We start from the raw sequence: 19,517 nt of genomic DNA on the forward strand, positions 1-19,517 counted from the left end.
ATCCCGGCCCCGGGCTCGGCGCTGCCCTCGGGGGAGCCCCGGCGCTCTCCCCCGGCCCCGGGCGGGCTTGTTGCGCTCGCAGGCTGCCGGGCTGGGCGGGAGCAGCGCGGGGTCCCGGCCGAGCCCCCGTGGGCCCGGCGGGAGATGCTGCACATGCCCGGCGTGACCCTGCGGGGCCGGCATCCGCGCCTGCTAAAGGTGAACGCTATTTCCAGCCGCTGACGCGCTGCCGCTGGAGTGAAAAAGTGCCGGGTTTGGGGACTCGTGTTAACGTGCATCATGGAACGGGGTTAAGGGAATGACGGCGCTTACCAGTCTGTTACCGTGCGCCAGGACTCGACGGAGAATGTTTCTCTGTCAAAAGGAGAAAAAAAAAGGATACCTTCTAACCTTTTCCTTTGCTTGAACTGAGCTGTCAAGAGAAATGTCTAAAATTCAACCGCGCTGCTTTTAGAATAATACGTTTTGAAGGTAGCTCGTAGGTTAGCGCAACTCTTCTGGTTAGTGGTGTGACTGTTGCCTCTTCCCGGATTTTTATTAATATTTTAATGGCATGTGCTGCCTTCATAAGAGGATAAAGGTGTATATATATATATATGTGCTTTGGTACAGTCGGTGTGGAAGTTAAATGGCTGCAGCCGTAAGAGTGGCCAGTGGGAATGTGCTGATTAGGGTATAACTGGTTAAAGTGGTACAACTCGCGTTGAAGAAGCCTTTTGGGAGGAGGGCGTGTCTGAGCCAGGGCTGCTCTCCCTTGGAAGTAGTTAGCAGTGATTTTGGCTGTTCAGCAGGAAGGCAAGGGCTGAGCGGGCTGATCTTGTTCCTCTCTCAGTGTTTTCACTCGGGGTGTGCTGGCAGGTGAATGTAGCAGATTTGCTGCTACATGTGCCTGCTCTGTTGGAAAAGTGATTTTGCTGCTGTGCGTCTGACAACTTTCGTGAAGAAGTTTATCTTTTACAAAACCTCTTGTCGGTGGGTTACTTAATGTGTTGTAATTATCACATCAGATACTGTGGTACGCAGTGCCTTCATGCCCCTGATCAGTGCTGCCCATTTGTTTTCTGACAATCCTGAAGGAGATCCTGAAGGAGAAATGCTAGTTTTCAGCTAAACGAGAAGGATCCTTAGTTTTCAGCTAAACTACTACTTGTGGGTCAGTAGTTCAGATTTACTTGAGCTTCAAATCGAGGAGAAGCCAAAAGGAGGTTGAAGATTGATTGTGATATATGCCAGGTAATCCATGCTGTAGTAAAAAAAAAAAGCTAGCAATAATTCTGAAGTTGTAATCAGCATCTGTGGCTGATGGTCACTTTTTTAAGTGTCTAGAGAAACTGAAAAAAATATCAAGGTTTTTTCATGGCAGGGATTTTTTTATTATTATTTCCATTGAATCATCTCATTATTTTATTACCTGCAATTGCTTGTTTCCTGTTTTGTCCCTAATTGCATGCCTTTAAGGAATGAGGGAAAGGCAAATCTTAAAAGTATTTTGTAAAAAAGTTTCATTTGACTTGAAAGTGAGCATCTAATTGCTTAGTGAGACCAATGACTAGCTCATTGGATGACAAACTTTAACATTGATCGGGTATTTGCATGTAAGAAGGCAAATAGTGAAGGTGCAATGGGCTGATGGATGGATGAAAGGTGGAGAGACTACCATAGCACTAACTTCTTGTTTTCTCTTGAAAGGGGAACAATCCAATCTCCACAAATAAGGGAGTTTGTTTTGGAGACGTCAAAGTTTGTTACAGTTGTTTTCTGATAGCATGAAGAAACCACTTACAAGTAGGAATATATTGATTTTACACGAGATGCCTGAGTCATCAGCATACCTTTTTCATAGCCGTGATTTCCAAAATTGTTCATCAGATGTTTTCTTACTGTCATACAGGAAGTGTATGTCAAACTTCAGCAGCACTTGGTTTGTATTAATAAATGCTATAACTACAAACAGCCTGTTTCCCACTGAAGCTATCTTTAGTTTATTGTGTGGTTAAAGCCAGCTGCATCAGGTCAAAAGAAGTTTTTTCATTCATCTCTACTGGTCATCTTGACCCTTAGTTAAAACTTGTAATTTATGTCCTGAAGCAAATAATTAATCGTATTTTTCTCGTTGTTCATGGTTCTAGTGTGCTTGTCTGACATTGTTTGGTGTCTGAAGGTTATAGGTAATGTTCACAGTAAGACTAAAGAGTGTGAATAAACAACATGAAAAGTTAAAAAAAAAGCAGCTTCTTGTTTTGTACAATCTGCAATTCTGTCCCATCCAATCCTTTTTTTTTTTTTTTTTTTTTTTTTTTTTTTTTTTTTTTTTTTTTTTTTGTCAGGTATTTGCTGCTGAGGAACTAAGGCATGTGTGTTGCAGGATTTCCCCATTCTCCAGGCAGCCCTACACGGCTGGTGCCTGTGTACATCGATTTTCCTCCTGCAGGAAAATCATCCCAGACCACCCTCGTGCTGTGCAGACCCTTCCCTCAGCCAGTGTCCCCTATGCAGCGAGTTCAGGGCCTGGATGAATGGGAATTTTTCTGGAAGTTATGATGCGGGGAGGTCAAACATGTCTCAGCTCTGATAATTATTCTGATGGTCATCTCAGAACAGCAGGTTGAAGAAGCTGGGCTTTAATTGGTGGCACCTAGCTGGCCTCTCAGCAATGTATGTTATCAAGTTCTGCTCCTTCTGGAGAGAGCCTGACATTTGGTTGATACACAGATTTAAAGGCTGTTTTATCTGTCCTTTGGTTTCCCACACCCACTGTTATTTCAGACCTGTGATTCAGCAGTGCATTGGCAGGGTAATGTCAGGAATAGTAGAATAATAGTAGAATAGAGCTGTGCCAGCTCAGCTCATTCTTCTTTTTTTAAAAGAAGCACAAACTTTTAAGGATATTTACCACTTGAAATAATGCGTGGCTTAAAGCAAGGTCTGATGCTAAATTCTTCTCTCTCGCTGTTTTTTTGGGATGAAAAGGTGAAAATTGTGCCAGCCTGTGTGTGCTTCTGCTGTGCTTGTCCCATGGTTCTGAAGTACTTATTATTTAAAGATTTAGCTTATAATATGGCTAAGTATTTTTTTTTTCCTAAAAGCAATAGCTGCTTCATGCAGAGGATGATAGAGTCATCTCTGTCCACCAATTGACATGATGCAGTCCTGAATGGCAGGAAGTGACTGCAAAGTATCTACTGAGCACCTGGTGCACAAAGACAGTGTCTTGGGAGCTCTGTACTCTTTTTTTATTTTTTTTAATTTTTTTTTTCATCTTAATAGGTGGCAACCTTCCAAGGAGTTAAAATCCAAACCTTTAAAATCTCTGTATTTTGAGGGTTGAGTTCAGGGTTGCCTGGTGGAGCTAAGAGCTGCAGGCTCCCTCTCTCATCCTGAGGCTGGAGCCACTCTTGCCTGTGACCAACATGCAGGTGTCCCTCTGCACCTGAGAAATGGTCCCTGGCTCATGGAATGAGGGTCATTTCTGCATGTCCCCATGGATGAGGAGCTGTCTGTGTTTGGACTGTGTGACAGGCAGGTTTGGAGGGCCTGAATATGGGGATTACAGCTGCCAGTGCTGGTACCCAGAGCTTCAGTACCTCTGTGACCAGGATGAGCAGAATAACAACACTGGTTTACTTAAAGTGTTTGCACCAGCTACTAAGGAATTTGCAAACATTACTTGAAGTATTGTGGAGTTATGCTTTTAAATATATGCATCTTATTCTGCATTTAAGAAGTTCATATCAAAAAACTTTATAGTACTTGTAGTTACACCTTTGACACAGATTCCTGTTGGTATTTCTGAAAGCTAAAGCAAGGTGCAAAGGCCAGTGATTCAAAGTAATTTTGAAAGCCCTTGTCAGACTGGTCTGCTGAATGCCTTCTGGTTTTGTGACTGTTTTGATGGATTTTGGTGAGAGTGGGTGGAGGTGTGTGTGGTTAGTTTTGGGTTTTTTTGTCTTTTGTTTGTTTAGTATCTATGCAAGCTTGCTGAATCTTGGAGGGTTGTGTTTATTGCTATAATATGATATGGATCAGCACCTTTATGAAACCTTTAACAGCAATTTAAAACATTTTGCTTTCAGAAAACCTTTCACAGAAATTTGGCAATGAGTTCAATTGTGTTTGCAGGAGTTTACAAGAGTAGAGTAGTACTATCATTAGAATTTGTGTGAAATAATGTCTTTCAATATGTTCAGTCCACACCTTGAAAGAAAAAGACTGTTTCGGAATATGAAAGTGTAAAGTTTATTCATTGTAGTATTATTTTAAAATATCTGTAACAAATCCTTAACACACATTTTCCCCTCCCTTCCCCTCCAATATTTTTAGGATAACCCTGTATTCACGGCTACTATGAGCAGCAGCTACAAAAGATGGTAAAACTCATCAGCTTCAATGAAAAGGTCCAAAAAGCAAATTATCCATATCTTAAAATAGAAAAGTATTTCACATTTTAAAAAGTGCTTCATAAAGATAAGTGAAAGGATAATTGAACAGTTGCCTTTCTTACATTCTTGTGCCTAAGAAGATACATTGTGGCCAGCATCTCCTTAATTCTGTGAATTCAGCTAGTGTCTATGGACTTGAGTAACTGAAGGGGAGTGAAAAGTAGAATAAAGATGGAATTTCTGTTCTGTTTCTGGCTAAATCCTCTCTTCTTCCTGGCTGAAGGACCCATCCAAGAGTTGACAGCCTGGTTGTTCAGTCCCTGAGAAGCTGGCTCTATAGCTCAGTGATGTGAATGGTGAGGCTCAGGGATGTCACAGGTTCTGGGGACGAAGTGACCAGGTTGGTAAACCAACCTGAGCTCAGCCCCAGGGGACATAGAGGATGCTTTTCAGGCTGGGCTCAGATCTTTGCAGGGAGGTCTTTGACACTCACCTGTGCCAGGAGCTGTCTGAGGAGCTGTGCCAGTCACCCCTTACAGCCATCGCTGGCAGTGCCAGTGACAGGAGGATTATTGAGGTGCCTAAAGATATATATTAAAATAATATTGCCCTTCACTGTCTCTAGTGAAGATACTGATTTTCAATTCCCAGCTGGTCAAGAGTCAAATGTGACATTCCTGGTATTCCTTAGCATAAAAAGTAAACAAAAAGTTTTAAGAGCTGTGTCTTCACTTACATATTTTCGTGAGGAATAATTTCCTTTAAAGGCCTGAATTTTTTGTTTTGTTTAGTTGGTTGTGTTTTTGGGCTTTTTCAATTGATTTTCCATTCTTGTTAAAGAACAGAACTCTTAAAAATCTGAGGGGGATGTGTTTGTGTGTGAGTTGCTGGGACCTGAGAGAGAAAAGTCTTTTCTGCATTCTCTGAGTAGAAAAGCCACAGGTGTGGGAGCAGATTTTCTTGGAAGTGAAAGTGTCGTGATGGCTTTCACTTTCTAGTTCTCTTTTGATAACCACTGTGATTATGTTAAAGTGGGTGTAGGTTGCCTTGAGTCACAGCAAAGAGTTATGTGTATATAGGTTTTTTGTTTGTTTGTGGGTTTTTTTTCTTTTTGCTTGAGTTTTTTCTTAGCTGGCTTTGTTACTAAACTTCCCCATCAAATCCTGGTGACTAAGTTACCAATGTGATGGTCTTCAGTCAGCAAATGGACACCTTTAAACTGAAAGAATTCAGATTCTCAGCAGGGGCCTGTTGACTTGTGCAGTGTAGCATCCCAATTCAAATCACAAATTAGAGTATTAGGTGAATAATGTAGGAGAGGCTGTTGTGACAATGTATTTCAAAAGGATTTTATGAATTCGGAGTAGAGTTCAGTCTTTTTTTCACATTATGAAATAGAGATGGCTTTTGTTAGCTGATGATTACACTTTATCAGTTGGGGTGCTGTTAAAGTCAACATCTGCTAAGAGTGGAAAATATTAGACTGGAGTGAAAATGAGTTCAGTTTCAGTAGTCAAGTGAATCTAATGTCACTCATGTGTGACTTCTGCCAGGGAGCCGAGTGTGTGATATATGGGATAAAAGCTCCCTCCATTCTTTTTGGGACTGTGATAGGTCCAGTGTTCTGGGGGGTCAAGTATAATTAATAGAGAAAAGCTGATACTGTGAATCACAGGAGTTAATTGTGTGCAAAACCATTCAAGTTGAAAGCTTTCTATAAGCTCATCTCTTTTATTAGTTAAAAAAGGGAGGGAATGCTAAAGCTGTGGGGCTGAAGGAAAGATGAGGTGGTGAGATGTCTTCCTCCAGAGCATGCCTTGCACAATAGTACCAACTCAGGTTTTGTGCCAAGTAAAGGTACAAACTTAGGCTTTGTGCCAAGCAAAAGGAAATACTTTTTGCTGTTTCCTCAGGTTGGCAAATGCCATCTCTTGCTGGTTTTGTGAACCCTTTTAACTCTTGCTTTGGCAACATAGTGTGTTCTGAGCAGCACGTGTCAGATTTTTCCACATTACATTAATACTGCTTAATATAGATGTTACTATGAGCTGTATTGTGCCTGCACACCTCAGCCAAGTTTGCAGGTAAAATTGGGAGCAGCTGTAGTGACCATCTAAAATATTGCTTTCTTTCAGCATTGCACTTTGCCATCTCTCATTGTCTTGCAGGGTTTCCATTTTTTTTATTGCTGTAGATTAATAGATTTCTGTAGGACTTCAAAGCTTGCCATTGCCCAAGAGCTCTACAGACCACTAGTGGAACATTTTCATGACACTTCTTTCTGAATGATCCTGTCTCATACTGGTGCTCTGTTACCACCCCATTTTTCAGAAGTGGATCAAGTAGCTCTTGGCTGCTGAGGGTTGGACTTCTCTGCTTCAATATTTGAGGTGATTACACCAGTCTGTTCTGGCGTGGCTGTGCTGACTCCTGCTGACACTCACAGGGCTCTGTCTTCTGGCAGAGGGGTGGTTTTAGCACCCTGAACTACACAGTAGTTTTCCTGTGGGTGTCATGCAGAATCTGTGAGTTTGGGCTTTAATGTGAATGAAATGTTAAGCAACATTGACTCAAAATTTTGAGGTTGCTGTGAAATGCTGTGAAAGAAGAACTGTGTCCTAAGATGGTATAAAGACAGATTGACACAAAATGTTTATGAGCTGGACACTGAAATGACTTCAGTTGCTGGTCACAGGCTTTGTGTGTTCTTCTCTGTTTAATTATAGAGTGGTTTTCCCATGTATTTAGTAACATAATTCATTCTAAGCTTTTGAAAATCACAGTGAAAATCTGTTTGTTCAGACTAGACTCTTACAATTTAAGAAGGCACTGATTTTTTTCTTTTTCAGTTGGGTTTTGTAGTCTTTATTATTTTGTAAATTAGGTTTTCTTTGCCATAAAGGATGAAATTCAGGAGTATGTTGAATGCCATCAGCATGAGAGTTTTCCTGAAATCTGGTGTTACCTGGTGGTGGGACTTCAATAGGAACAGCATTGTTGTGAGCAGTAGCACCACTGAGTGTCCACAGTTTTAAGGTCTCTCTCCTTCTAAGGATGTTGGAAAGGTGGAATTAAAAGGACACGTGATGTGGAACAGCTTGAAGGCTCGAGTGCAATGTTAACTTTGAAAACATCACCTGACACAGATTTGTGTATGTAAAACACTTGTTTTTAAAGGGCATTGGAAATACTGGTATGCAAATTCTGATTGGTTTTATTCTGAGATGTACAGCTCTGACTTGATGCTTTTGTTTATACCTGGTTTCTGAATTATCTGAATTATTTTACGGGGTGGATTCTTGCTGAAAAAAATTACACTCTGCACAGTGTGTCTTTTAAAATGTTTGTGTTATCAACTAATTGGCAACAGTCAAGCTTATCAAAGTTTAGGTGCCAAGAAAATGCAGACTGTGCTAAAAATATCCTTTACTAAAGCTTTTTTAGCCATCAGGTGAAAACATATTTTCAGATTTACAGTAAGCAGAGGTAGACAGAAGAATATATTTAATAAAAGCTTGTCAGAGAGGCATTAGTGTTTTCAAGGCATGATCTGGAGATATTTAAATCTAATCGACCCTTGTATTTTGCTATACACAGAATTAGTGAAAATAAATGCACGTGATATAATGGCATTTTATCCCCCTGTGGCTTCATCCTGCCAATTGTCATCATTTCAATGGTAGTGTACCCCAGAATGCAGAGGGCACCCTTTAGAAGAGGATGTGCACTCTGGGTCTGAGGTGTAGAGCTTTTGGACTGTGCTTTATGCAGCTGTATTTCATTCCAGTTTTTCCTTTTGTTGAATAGTAAATGGTAGGTTTGAGGTCACACATGATTTTTGTGGTAACTGTCCTCCTCACAGCTCTGTGACTCCAGGGAAAGTCAGATACCTGTGCTTGAAATTCCTGTTCCTATTGTCAAACTAAAAATGACACTTTCTGATTTTCAATCAAATCTCCATTAAAACATAAAGCCACTTTGAAAAGTTGAATATAGCTGTGTTTTTACTGGGATTAAGCAGGAAAAAAACCCCAAAAAAACAGCCCCAAATCCACAAACAAACAAAAAAACAAAACCAACCAAACAAAAAACCCCAACAATAACAAAAAGGGGAGTGTCACATGGAAGTTGAAAATAGTATTCATTTATTTTCAGATGAGTGCTTTAAAGTAAGCATCTGGAAAAGGCTTGGGTGTGCATTGGTACGTGACATTCTTCATTCTTTTCAGAAGAGATGGCAGGAACAGACTCCTGCTCCACTTCCCTTTTGCTTTTGGTTTCATTTTATTCTTCTGAAAGTCAGTTACTTTGAAACAGAAATTTCTTCTGGGACCACAATCTGTTCGAAGAGTACTTTTCCTTTTTTTCCCTAAGACTTTGTAGTGCATAAGTATAAAGGGCCTGGTTAGAGGACTGCATACTATATTTTATCCCAGAAATATTAGGTTGTGACTGAGAAAGCATTTCTATACTTTGCAAATTTTAACTTTTGCTTTGTTTTGATATAGATTATCAAAAATATATGACAACATTTTTAGCTTGCAAATATATATTTTTTTTAACTAAATAGCTTTATAGGCAGCTTGCACAGGGATTTCCCTTCCTGGTATTTCTTATTTTCCCATCTGTCAGCTACTTTTCTTCAAATTTTACTTGTATTTCTTACGTAATTTCCCACCTATTTGAGGACCTCTTTCTTTCATTTAGAGACTTTCCCACTACTGTGCAGTTTTCTTACTTTAGAATCTTTCAATTATTTACTGGTAATAGTTGGCAAGTTTTATTTAATTCTGGCATCTAAGCTTGTAACATTTTTTTTTATTTTATGGGGTACTAGAATTAAGTCTTCTCTGTCTGTATCCTGTTAGTTGTATGGAAATAGAGTACTCCGTGAGCTAACTAAATAGAAAAGGATTGAAGATTTTACTATCAGAGTTTTTCATCTCTGTCATTTGATGGAGAATGTATTGGCACAGTACTACTGCTAAGAAGGAAGCACAGAATTTAAACTTTTGTTTCAAATAATTTTCCAGAAGTGTAAACTCATTAGAGGAATATTTTGTATACCCCTTTTATTCAGGTCAGCTTCTGAAGCTTCAGGTAGGTGTGTGATGATGGCAGAAAGTCATTCTTGGTGATACTGTTATGACAACATTGACACAGGGAAAATTGGCAGGGCTAAATTACAGGGAATAGTACTTAGGAACCAAAGTTGGTCGAGATTTCTTGTGACCGTGTCCAAATGTATTTGAATATAGCACCTTCAGATTTCTGTGGGGAGGTGAGGCAAATGTGTGTTTCAGTATAAGGTAATTCAAAGTCCTTTAAAAAGCCTCCCCAAAACTTTATAAACAATTTTTTTTTCTTTCTCCATGAAAGAAAATGGCTTAAAAAATTTCAGCTGCCCTCTATGGTGTGCAACGCTGAATTTACTGTTCTTTAATTGTGGGGTAGTAAAATTACATGCTGACCCCTGGTACAGCTCTCACAGTGTCTTTGAATAAAGTGTCTCTGTCATGTTTAAGGTTCATTTCAATTCTAACATCACCTGCTTCCAAGGGGGTTACTACCCAGTGCAAGTCAAAGCTGCTGACTGCCCTTCACAGGCCGTGGGGTGGCAGTGACCTTTGCAGGGACACAGCACAGTGCCAGCTCCTTGCTGGTGCTTGACCCAAAGGCTGTCGTGGCCTGTCACCTTCCAGGTGACCTGTTAACACCACCCCAGATTTTACATGTCTTAATGTTATCTGTAGGCTCCTTCTTGTGCAGGGTTGTGCCTTGTGTCTGTCCTTGCCCTTGTGCCCCTCTCCAGGCTAAAAATGTGTCTCTTCCCATAATTTCTTTTTAGATGATTAGTGGAGGGCAGGATGAGCTATCAGATCATTTTACTGAATGCTGCAAAGAGTGGTGTGTGCCTTGCCTGGTACGATTTTTCTTATAATGCACCAACATTTGGGGAGGGAGTGACCAGTTGAAGCTGTGGGGTGAGTTCACATCTGGCAGACCTCACTGCAGTGGAGTGGAGCTGCTCCTCTTCTGTTCCAAAGCCCTCTGTGTTCTCTCCTCCAACTTCTTGTAGCCCAAGATGTGGGCAGTGTGATCAGGAGCTCCATTCTGGCTGGATAAGGTACTGAGAAGCCTGGGGATGCTGCTGAGTTTTTTGGGGATTCCTGGGACCAGGCCAAGCTGCTGGAGGAGACCTTGAGCTTTCGAGAGGCAGGAGGGCAGACGTGCCTGGGTATGTGCCCACTCTGTGATTACAAGGCCTGTTTCTGTAGGAAATCATGCTACTATTTTTTTTTTTTAATTGGACTAAACGGAAGAGCCTTTATTGAAAGGCTTTCTGTTAAGGTCGGTTGTTTGGTTGTTTTTTTTTTTTCCTTCCTATTCAAAACAGACAGCTGAGCTCTTTCCCCAAATGTGTCCATTCTGTTCAATACAGTGGACTCTTTGTAATACAGACCTGTCTGTGAAAAAGCGTAATTAAATTTTATTTACGATTTCTCTGCTGTACTATGCTGAATTTTATGTGGAAAAAAATTGTCAAATCTTCCTGGTATCACTTACCTAGGGCATGTAGCAGAGTTGTTTGAGGTGAAATGGAAGCTTTGATCTTTGTGCCATTAACAGCTGCAGTAAATGAAATCCTTCTGGATGTGCACACCTAAAGCAGCAAGTGGAAAACATTTTGGCTTGTGCAGGAGTGGGTCTGATTGTGTATGTTCATTTGTGAGAAGCATACACCAGGAGCACATCTGTCACTGTGAGATTTTTAATTCATCTTCCATTGGTGTAAGTTTTCTGCGATAGTGCCTAAGTAGAATGGGGACTGCAGGAGGTTTTTTTCCCCCATCAGTTTCTCTCACTAGATAAAAGGAGAGTTAAAATAATAGTAGAGAAACAACTCGTAAGGCTGCTGCTCCGCAACAGTTGAACCCAGTGGAAACTGGTGCAGTCTTTGCCTTATCTCTCTTGTCCCACTCCCGGCTCTCACTAAGCTGGCAGGAAATCAGTGAATGCAGAGAGTAACTCTGATGGTTTACTGAGAGCCTGTCCTGGCTTGGCAGAGGTTTGGGGGAGTGGTGATGCTGGCTCCTAGGGACCAGTGACGTGTGGCAACACCAGTCTGGGCTGGCCAGCACTGGCTGGAACTACAGCCGAGGAAGAACAGCTGACTGCTCAGCAGCAGCTTGTGGTCTGACAGCCCCTGTGAGTGTTATTGTTTGTAAGTATTGTGGAGCCTGGGATCCCACCGATCTGAGGACACTTGGAATTTCCAGAGTTGGTTTGTTTGCTCCGAGAATAGTTGCCCTTGTTATCATAATGGCAGAGCGAGGAGGATCAATGAGACTGGCTTGGTGTTTTCTTGGGAGCTCTTCTGTATTGTGCAGAGCAGGGTGAGGCTATTAGGATGTCTGTTTGGAGGAAAACAGCCCTATAGATGTGCTGAATGTTTGAATGGGCCAGTGGGACTGCCTTTTCCACTTGAGAGCTACGCCTGTGAAAAGCATCAAATATGAGCCAGAATAGCTTGTATTTGGTGTGATGAGTTAAACTCTGATTGGGATGCAAAGGAAAATATCTCAAAGTGTAAAAATGTGGATCTCATGGCAGTGTTGTTTTAGACCTGAAAGACAAGACAGAACATTTTTAATAGTGGCTACAGTAAAATTATACCCTAGGCAATAGTCATTCCTGTGAGGAGAAAGCTTAAGTCTTCGTTGTGCTCCCTGGTCAGACACTGTAAAATGGGATGTTTATGCGTGATGGTAAATATCTGTGAACAGAAGAAAAAAATTGGAAAATAAACTTTTAGAACAGGAGAGACTAGAAAAACGTCGTAGAATCATGGAATGATGTAGGCTGGAAATGGAACTCACTTTGTTCCAACCCCTGCCATGGCCAGGGACACCTTCCACTGTCCAGGTTTCTCAGAGCTCCATCCAACCTGGCCTTGAGCAGTTCCAGGAAGGGGACAGCCACAGCTTCTCTGGGCAACCTGTGCCCACCACTGCCCTGACAGTAAAGAATTTCTTCCTGATATTAATCTAAACCTACTTTGTCTGATGCCATTCCCCCTTGTCCTGTCACTCCAGGCCCTTGTAAATACTTTTTTTTTTTTTTTTTTTTTTTTTTTTTTTTTTTTTTTTTTTGCCACATATGAGTCTCAGAATTGTGAGTGTTTATATGAATGCATGATCTCATGTTGTATAGAAATCATTGTTGTAATATCAAACATTGCAATTCATTGAAAAGTCACCCGTTAAAGTGTGGAAATCTGGTGAGGATATTCTGTGTGTTGTCTAGGATCAACCTAGGTTACATAAAGCTATGATTGAGTAGAATCCTTAATTTAATTCTTGAGAGAGGAGTGTACACACCTAAGTAGTGCACTCAGGCCTTTTCCCCCATAAAGTTTTATTTGGGTTAGGCTGTGGTTGGCTGAAAGTTCCAGCCATACACTGTGTCCTTTTGCTCCTTGAAGTAAGTTCTTGCTCTCAGTCCAGTTGCACTTTGTACAAGCTGCTGCTGTAATTGTCAGATTTTGGCAGCCTGTGCAGAGCAGTCCCAGACTGAAAATCTGCTGTCTTTGTGCATGTCCTTTGCTCTCCACAGGTGATTTTTGTCTGAAGCAAAGCTGAGGTGTATTTTGCGTTAATGTGTGTATAAAAATATATCTTTACCTACTTTCTTGGAGGATACAATGTCATGTAAGAGGTTTCTCTTTTCATACCTGGACAAATGGAAGCCCAGTTAGCAGATGCTGGGCAAGGGAACCTAATTCTGTTGTGCTTTAAGGAGCACCTTACAGCTGGTGCAGAGATTAAACTTGGTCTTTGCACTAGCAAAATAGTGCTTTAAAAATATATGCATACATATAATGACTTTCTAATTTATGTATTTTTGTAAATATGTTTATTCTGCACATACATGGAGAAAAATCTTGAGGACAGAGCTGGGAAAAGCAAAGCCTTCTGGACTGACTGCATGTTTTCCTTTCAACTCAATATTTTCATGGAAGGAGTTAGCTTTTATTTGCCTATTTGGAACTTGACCAACAGCATATTTAGAAAATGGTTAATGTAGCTGTGTTGCTGGAAGCTGTAATGTACAGCAGTGTCTGTGGACCTTTTAACTATTCCTGGGAGATATGATTAATGTGGCAGAAAATGATATTCACAGTAGTAATTGAGGGTCTTTAGTATGCTTGTCCTTTGTATGTTAAACTATTTCTGTTTGTTTGTAGCAGAACCTAAAGCCTGTTTATGGAGGATTACATTCCTCTAAGCTCTCAGTGTTCTTCTCATTACAGCAGCATCGTGTGAGAAAACCAGCTTATTAGCTACTTGTCTACAAGCAATGCCATTAGCAGGTCCTCTGCAGCTTAGGCTTCATTAGAATTGTTTTTATTATAAAATATTTTTCAACGTCATTTGAGTTTTCCTCCACTAAATAAGTCTTATAAATCAGTGTGGCACTAGAAAGTAAAGGAAGTGGGATTTGTGTGGAGGCCCTGAGTCAAGAATGCCATTCTCAGCATTTGCATTTTCGTCTTTCTTTCTTTTGGTCTCTAATAAAAATATACATCCCTCAGGAATCAGAATCATGGCCTGGGTTGGAAGGCACCTTAAAGGTCATCTGGTTCCAGTCTCCCTGCCATGGGCAGTGACACCTTACACTGGACCTGGGTGTTCAGAGCCCCATCCAGCAGCCTGGTCTTGAGCACTTCTGGGGACAGGCACCCACAACGTCCCAGGGCAACCTGTTCTAGTGCCTCACTACCCTCACAGTAAAGAATTTTTCCTGATATTTAAACATACTCTGTCAGTTTGAAGCCTTTTCCCTTTGTCCTGTCACTGCAGGCAAAGAAATTCTCCCCGTTCTTCTCTTCTAGGCTCCCATCATGTGATGGAAGGCTGCAAGTCTAAGCTGTGTCTGTTTGAGGCTGAACAATCCCAATTCTCTCAGCCTTTCCCCATAGGAGGAGTGTTCTCATCAGCTTGGTCCCTAATGCATTTTCATTATGTACTGTCAAAATGTGAACTGTGTAGTGAGGCCATAGATCCCATTTTCTTCACTAATGGTTGGATCATCTCCTTCATTCCTGAACATACAACTTTATCTGTGCTTGGAAATGGAAAAAGGTTGTTTTATCTTCTGAGTTTGTGAGTGCTTGTATTGCAAATGCAAATATTTGGATGTTGCCATGAAAAAAGCCGAAGTTTACATGAGCTTCTTCAGAAGCTACAGAGAGGAGAAAATAAACAGATCAAAAGGTGGCTAATATTTCCCCCAAATTTATCTTCACTGTAATTCAGTCTTAGTCAGTTTATGAGATTTGGCTTGTTCAATAAAAGCATTTGTGTAATTTAGGTTTTTGCTTTGATTGTAGGAAGTTATCAGAGTTTACAGTACTGTTGTGGAACTAATTTGGGCACAGTATCTCTCTAAGCTGATAGTAGTGCAGATCCTTTTCTGCTTCACTGGTGCTGGCACAGCTACTGAATATGCTATTGTGTGAGGTCATAAACCAGATAGTCTTAATTGGGCATTTCCTGAGAGCAAGGGAAGGATGGCTGAAAAAGGAGAGACTTGGAAATAAGGGCATGCATTCCTAATACACAAATTTGGCTTCCATCCAGGAAAATAGGAGAATTTCCTGTTAGTGAAAATCCTCCAAGAGCTAAAAGCCTGAAGATACATAGTGCATACCTCAGGGAGCCAGAGGAAAGGGAAAGGCTGGGAATAGCTTGTGTGTGAAAGCCCCAGGGAACAGACTGCTTCCTGATGTGATGGGACTGAGGGGTGTGAACAGCTGGATCCCAGGGCAGCCACAGCAGCACAGAACCATCTCCTTTGTATGGCCAAGGACTTGGGGTACCCTGCAGCAGCTGTACCAGCACGGTCTGGTGTCAGAGATCAGCTCCTGGGGGCTTTTAACTCCAGTGCTGTTCAGGCTCCGTGGAGAATGGGCCTGAATGTGCACATATGTCCTAACACTGCAGGTATTCCTGGAGTCTTGACTCACTGAACTGGAGGATCTCTGCTAGAGAAAAGATACAGAATCAGTCGTGCAAATTTGAGGGTAGGATGGCAAACAGAAGGGGGAAGTTTGAAAGAATGGAAGGGCATCTCTTAGCATCAGTAGTTGCACCTGATTCTGTTGGACTGATCTGGATTGTGTCTTCATTTGAAAAGAGAGGCTGTTAAACTGAATTAAGGCACAGTTATAATTAAGAGTTACAGGTCAGAATTTGAACCTCTGCTGAGGCATGGTTGGAAAAAAATAAGGAATAAGGAAAGAGCTGCACTGAAAAATGTACAATAGCTTTTTTTCTGTTAGAGCTGATAGTTGTGATCTGAAGCTTCCCTCACTGACCTGGTTTTGTGAGCATGTGCTGGTGTAGGTACTTCAGACACTTGTAAATACTTTTCTGCTGCCTTCTTCATTTTTTGTATTTGTTTTAGTATAGGGTAAGCTCTTTTGAGTATTTTTGGTTATAGCCTGTGAGTGAATTACTATTATAATTGTTTAATATATCATTGTGGTTTTAGTCATTTGAGGGTTTATATGCTACAGTCACGTCAACTCAAGTTAGCCCAAGCTTCTTGAGTTTTTAGGGTAAATGTAATCAGAATGAGCATTAATAGGAGTAAGGAGGGGGGCTTGCTTCATATGTAGAAGTCTGTAGTATTGTATTAAATATTTCTTGCCATACAGGAGAGACTTAACTGTTTAGCAGTTGCACTACAAATTGATCTCCAAGCTTCAATCATGGGTAATAGCAACATTAGTTTCCTGTATGCCACAATGACCAGAGCTAAAGGAATATTATTCAAAACAAATAAAATTTAGCCATTTTGATTTTGCAAAGTAGTACAGATGCAGTAAGTAAAGTCACATTAGGAATTAAGTAATATAAAATCTCTGAATATGGTTGCAGTTGTTTCATAAGTGTCTTAAGTGAAAAGAAAAGCAAAAAGAAAATTGAATCTCACCCTCTGATAGTAAATGAGGAGAGGGTTTGATAGTTGCCTGCTCTGTCACTTGTAATGAAAAGAAATAGAATTACCTGTGTTAATACAATTTCATGGGTGATAACATACTGTCATTATAACAGTGAAGGAGAATAGTGACAAGTTAAACATCTGGTTGCAAAAAAGGTCAATGCACAGTAAAGATGATGGATGCAGTTACATCAGATTTGTGAGGATGAGGGCAGGTGGTGAATTTTTGGAAGAGAAGGCCACCAGTCAGAGGGTTTTTAGCGTCCTTATTGAGTTTAACAATTGTTTCTGAAGATCTGTTAGTCTATTAGCAAGTATTATAAGAACGTGTTGGTGAGGTGGAATTATTTTCAGTTACACTCCTTCTAGAAAGGGAATGTATCCATTCTTTACCTTCTGTGTGATTTGAAATGAGTCAGTTAGAAATTAGTGGCAACTTGTCCACGTTTAGCTGAAGAAACAGTAATGTCTAAACCAGACAAATGCCCCAAAGCTCCATTGATAGTCTTCATTTTCCTCTTAATTCCTGTCACTTCTGACAGTGGTGCTTATGGATTCTCCACGTTATTCTTTTAATTACCAGTTAGAAATTCTGGAGCTGAGTACCTTAAATCTTGGCCTTAAAAAAAAAACAACATTCTTAGATACTTAAACCATTTCTTGGTGAGAAAGGAGCATCTCTGAGTGCTGTTCTGATCTGTTAAATGTGTATGTCCGTGGGAAGTGGTCCTTGAAACCCAGCTTTTACATTGGAGTACTGAAATGTGGATAGAAACTACAGATGTCTAAGTTTATAAGTCACAGCTGTGCTCATAAATTAACAGCCAATATTTTGAACTGCTAAGAGATTGTTTGTTGGTAAACCGTCTCTTCTGTTTTTTCCCAGTCTCTGTGAACGATAAATATCCTCCAGTCAGCCTTTCTAAGTGTTGTATATATTGTGGAAGATACAGGAATCTGTTAGACCTTGTTGTTATGATAATTTATATGAAACTATTTGTTTTGTTTTGTTTATCATCATGTTTGTGGCAAACAAAAAAAGAAATCCACTTTATTGCCATGCCTTGAATTGCTGCTGCCAATTTTAATGCTGTTGTAATTATTTTTCCCGAATACTCCATTTCATTTCTTCGATTCTTGCCAGACTTAGGGGCAGGAAAGCAACTTTTTTGGGGGAAACAAGTGACTTTGTGGAGTGCTATGATATGCACAGAATAAACAGACAAGGGAGTGAGGGATGGGGATAGAGTGGGAGTTTGTTTTCCTGCATCACTTCACTTTTCTTGTGCCAACAGAAGGGTTTTTAAAAGGAAAAGAAAAAAAGGAGGCCGATTGGATTGTTAGCAGTGTCTCTTAGGATCATAAATGAAGGGAAGATTGTGTATGTAAATCATAAACATCCTGAACTATACGCCTTCTATTTCAACTTATTAGGGCATGAAGTAGTGCCTGCCAGGTTAATCTCTCACTGGGGAATTCAGCATTCATGCAGATCTTCATTTCCTCCCCTATACAAAGCAGTGATAAGGGAAGAAGAAGGGTATTTAAATATGTGATTCCAGATAATTCAGTTTAAAGATAAGTATTTTAGGAGTAGCCACAAGACAATTATAGTTGCTATTTTAAAATGAATTTGGAGTGTAGCAAGAGAATGTGTCTTTCCAATAGGAAATATGCTTTTTGTCATGCAAACAAAACCCTGTACTTTGCAGAAATTTTCTCTTTCATAGATGAAATTAGTGTTTTGAGTTCAGGATGTGGTGGGCAAAGAATAAAAAAGAAAAACCATTCGCAAATATTTTTTTCTTCATTTCCCATCTGCCAAAGGAACAATTGGATTTGTTAGTATGGAACAATGGTCAGTGCTCTGTGTTTTCATGGTTTTAATGGTTAAGATGCTTGTAATGGTTAACAGTAGCTCAAGGATTGTTCCAGCTTAGTGCCTGCTCTTTGCTTCTGTGATGGGATAGAGCATGAGCAGAGTGAATCATCTGTTGGCTCTAAACAGGGGTGGGACCAGATTTTTATGTAAATAAAACAAAACCAAGCCTGAAATTTCTTAGGGAGTGAATATTTAAGAGACACAGAACCTCTTGTTCTTTTTCTAATTCTCAATGTTCCTTTAAACTCAGTCATGGGTGCTGACTTACGTGATTTGGGACAGTTGGATTTAACTGATCCAGGAAGGCAGTTTAGATGGCTTCCTAAAGTTCTCTTTCAGTATCAAGAGACTTGTTTTGTTTGGAGTTTTTGTAGTATTTCTCTTAAAACACATCAGTGTTCAGCAAAGTTGAACTTCTTCCTGGTTTTGCAGTTGGAATGACTAGGAATTATTTATGTTAAGGAAATAATGGGGTTGAGAATAACTGGGAGTTAAAGAAGTTGGTTTTGGTGGGAATTCAGTCAGCTATTTCCACTACTGCCTTTGGAGAAACTCCACCAAAGCTGTGGAGTTTTATTTGTTTAGAACGGCCAATTGTGGCTTTATATAGGCTTCTTAAACCCATGTTGCATAAGCTTACCCATTTTTTTGTTTAAAAAAAATCCCAACCCAAGAAATCCACCAAAATGCAAAGTCATTACATTTGGGAATTAAAAGTGCCCAAATTGCAGAAACTAAGACAAACTTGAGTAATGAAAGCTCTCTTTGTAGTGTATAAACCTCATATGGAGAGGCCTTTAATGTTAGTGGAGGAGTGTACTCTGTTAAGAATTGGTTTTTCTGTTATTTGCCTCTAATCTTATCTCGATGATCTGTTTTGTTCTTTTTTTATTTTTATAGCACCAGCAAACGTTTTTAAATCAGCTGAGGGAGATCACTGGTATCAATGACATCCAGGTACTACAACAGGCACTGAAGGTAAGATCACTGACTTGTAGCTTATGCATCTTAACTGCCTTTAAAATCCATAAATCCCAACCTTTCTTACACCTGTCCTTCCCTTCCTTCCATTTTCCCTTCCCAGCTTGAGTTTATTGCAGGGGGGAAAAAAAGCTAGTAATGATGGCTTATTCACTTTACAAGGAATCTTGTTCTCTTCTGGTACTTACCTAAAAATTCATCGAGTGTTCAAAAATGAAAAGACAGGAATTCTATGGCTTGCTTTTAACCTTTGTGTGAATTGTTTT

General features: G+C 40.3%; 1 protein-coding gene across 2 annotated transcripts in view; it reads left to right on the forward strand.

Moving 5' to 3' along the window:
• The window catches only part of USP25 (ubiquitin specific peptidase 25), an 87,597-nt gene that overhangs the window by 307 nt on the left and 67,773 nt on the right, over window positions 1-19,517 (forward strand). For both annotated transcript variants that reach the window (XM_066340662.1, XM_066340663.1), the window contains exon 2: window positions 19,171-19,248. In XM_066340662.1, coding sequence (XP_066196759.1) covers window positions 19,171-19,248 — 78 coding nt within the window. The remainder of the gene's footprint in view (window positions 1-19,170; window positions 19,249-19,517) is intronic.

This window comes from Sylvia atricapilla, chromosome 2 (assembly GCF_009819655.1).
Source record: "Sylvia atricapilla isolate bSylAtr1 chromosome 2, bSylAtr1.pri, whole genome shotgun sequence".
Classification (NCBI taxonomy): domain Eukaryota; kingdom Metazoa; phylum Chordata; class Aves; order Passeriformes; family Sylviidae; genus Sylvia; species Sylvia atricapilla.